At 67.6% G+C, this 2,261-nt stretch overlaps 1 protein-coding gene across 1 annotated transcript in view; it reads left to right on the top strand.

Moving 5' to 3' along the window:
* The window catches only part of RNPEPL1 (arginyl aminopeptidase (aminopeptidase B)-like 1), a 14,370-nt gene extending 12,139 nt beyond the window's left edge, over window positions 1-2,231 (top strand). The window contains exons 11-14 of the mRNA XM_010838492.1: window positions 112-224; window positions 481-589; window positions 1,632-1,862; window positions 1,936-2,231. Coding sequence (XP_010836794.1) covers window positions 112-224; window positions 481-589; window positions 1,632-1,862; window positions 1,936-2,231 — 749 coding nt within the window. The remainder of the gene's footprint in view (window positions 1-111; window positions 225-480; window positions 590-1,631; window positions 1,863-1,935) is intronic.
* The last annotated feature ends 30 nt before the right edge of the window (window positions 2,232-2,261 follow it).

Raw genomic sequence — 2,261 nt, 5'->3', positions numbered from 1 at the left:
GGCGGGGGCCTCGGGGCCCCCTGCCCTGCAGCACCCCACCACCATCCCGCCCCCACCCCTGGGGGCCTGGGCGGCTCGGAGCGCCTCCCAGAGCTGCGGTTTCCCTTGCAGGCGTGAACCCCAGCCACCTGATGAACCTGTTCACCTACGAGAAGGGCTACTGCTTCGTGTACTACCTGTCCCAGCTCTGCGGGGACCCCCAGCGCTTTGACGACTTCCTCCGAGTAAGTAGTCCGCTCCCGGGGGTCGGGGTGGGGGCCATGAGCAGGGTTGTCACCGGGCTCCTGGCTCTCCCACCTCCCAGCCTCGGCTGCCCGGCAGGCCCCTGTGGCAGCCGTGGGCGCCCCTGCGCCCGCCCTGGCCCTGCCCACTGCTGCTCAGACCCCTGTGTGCTGGGCCCTTTCCCCGCGGTGTGTGCCTGGCTAGAGGGGGAGGGGGACAGTGGCGCACCCGGGCCTGCTGAGTCCACTCCGCCCGCAGGCCTACGTGGAGAAGTACAAATTCACCAGCGTGGTGGCCCAGGACCTACTGGACTCCTTCCTGGCCTTCTTCCCAGAGCTGAAGGAGCAGAGCGTGGACTGCCGGGCAGGTGAGGCCCCCACCGGCCGTGTGTCCTCACCGGCCCACCCTCAGCCTGTCGGGTGCGGGGGTGGGACGGGGCCTGGGGGCTCTGTCTGGCCGGCAGCTGCCGTCACTCATTGGCGTGGAACTCAGGCTGTACCACGTGGAAGGAAGAGAAAGGAGAGCGCGATTCCTGGCCCGAAGCGGCCCCGGGGAATTCCTGGAGGAGGTGGCAATTAGGCTAGGTGTCTCAGTGGGTAAAGAATGCCTGCAACGTGGAAGACACAGGAGACTCCGGGTCGAGAAGATCCCCTGGAGGAGGGCCCTGCACCCCACTCCAGTGTTCTTGCCTGGAGAACTCCACGGATAGAGGAGCCTGGCGGGCTACAGTCCATGCGGTTGCACAGGGTCAGACACAGCTGAGCGATTGAGCACCCATACATGCAGAGCTGAGTAGGCAGTTCCAGAAAGAGCCTTGGAAACTGCAGTGGGCCTGGGGCAGGATCCAGGAGCAGAGGGAAGTTTGCCTCAGAGCAGGCTGAAGGCAGCCGGCTTGTTCGCAAGGGTGCCCCCAGTCCAAGGCTTAGGCTGAAGCAGAGAAGGGTCTGCCATCTCAAGGGGAGTCAGCATTTATGGTAGCGCAATGAGGTGTGGGCTGGGGACCTTGTGTTGGGGAAGGTTTGGGAAGTGCTCCAAGGGTCTGGGGGGCAGGGATGGCAGGACTTGCCCCTACAGCTGCCCAGGCTCCAGGGCTCCAAAGCAGGAATAGCCTTCTCCCAGGGCGGTGCTCCCCACCCCGCGCCTCCGCCTGTGGGCTCACGGCATCTCACTGTTTCTGCCCGGGAGGCGCGGGCGGGCAGGGGGTCCCTGGCCACTGGCTCCGGTGCCCTGTGCCCCCTTCCCGGAAGCCGCCATGGCCTGCAGGGTCTGCAGCTGACTCTCGCCTCCCTAGGCCGCCCCCGCCCTTGGGGCTCCCAGACCCTGGCAGGGTCTCCCTCAGGCACACCCTCGGGGTCTGCAGTCTCCCGGGCATGCCTGCTGGGGAACCCAGGAGGGCGTCTGTCCTGCAGGGCTGGAGTTCGAGCGCTGGCTGAATGCCACGGGCCCCCCGCTGGCCGAGCCGGACCTGTCTCAGGGATCCAGCCTGACGCGGCCCGTGGAGGCCCTCTTCCAGCTGTGGACCGCCGAGCCCCTGGAGCAGGCGGCCGCCTCCGCCAGCGCCATCGACATTTCCAAGTGGAGGACCTTCCAGACGGCGCTCTTCCTGGACCGGCTGCTGGACGGGTCCCCACTGCCCCAGGGTGAGTGCCACAGCTGCCGGGGTGGGAGGAGGGGGCGGTGGTCACCGGCCCTGACCTGCTGTGGCCCCAACAGACGTGGTGATGAGCCTGTCCAAGTGCTACTCGTCACTGCTGGACTCCATGAACGCCGAGATCCGCATCCGCTGGCTGCAGATCGTGGTCCGCAATGACTACTACCCCGACCTTCACAGGGTCCGGCGCTTCCTGGAGAGCCAGGTGTGGCCACGCAGGCCTGCCCTCCCCCCACCCGGCCACCCAGGCTGGCGACCCCTGCCCTCTCCCCACCCGGCCACTCAGGCTGGGCAACCCCTGCCCTCCGCTGACCCGGCCACTCAGGCTGGGTGGCCCAGAGAATGGGGTGGGGCCTAGACCCCAGCAGACCTCAGGGAGGTTGTGCCC

The sequence above is a fragment of the Bison bison genome, unplaced genomic scaffold, assembly GCF_000754665.1.
Source record: "Bison bison bison isolate TAMUID 2011002044 unplaced genomic scaffold, Bison_UMD1.0 scf7180017846064, whole genome shotgun sequence".
Taxonomy (NCBI): domain Eukaryota; kingdom Metazoa; phylum Chordata; class Mammalia; order Artiodactyla; family Bovidae; genus Bison; species Bison bison.
Note: the sequence above shows the minus strand (reverse complement) of the source record. Positions and strands in the feature narration are given on the sequence as shown.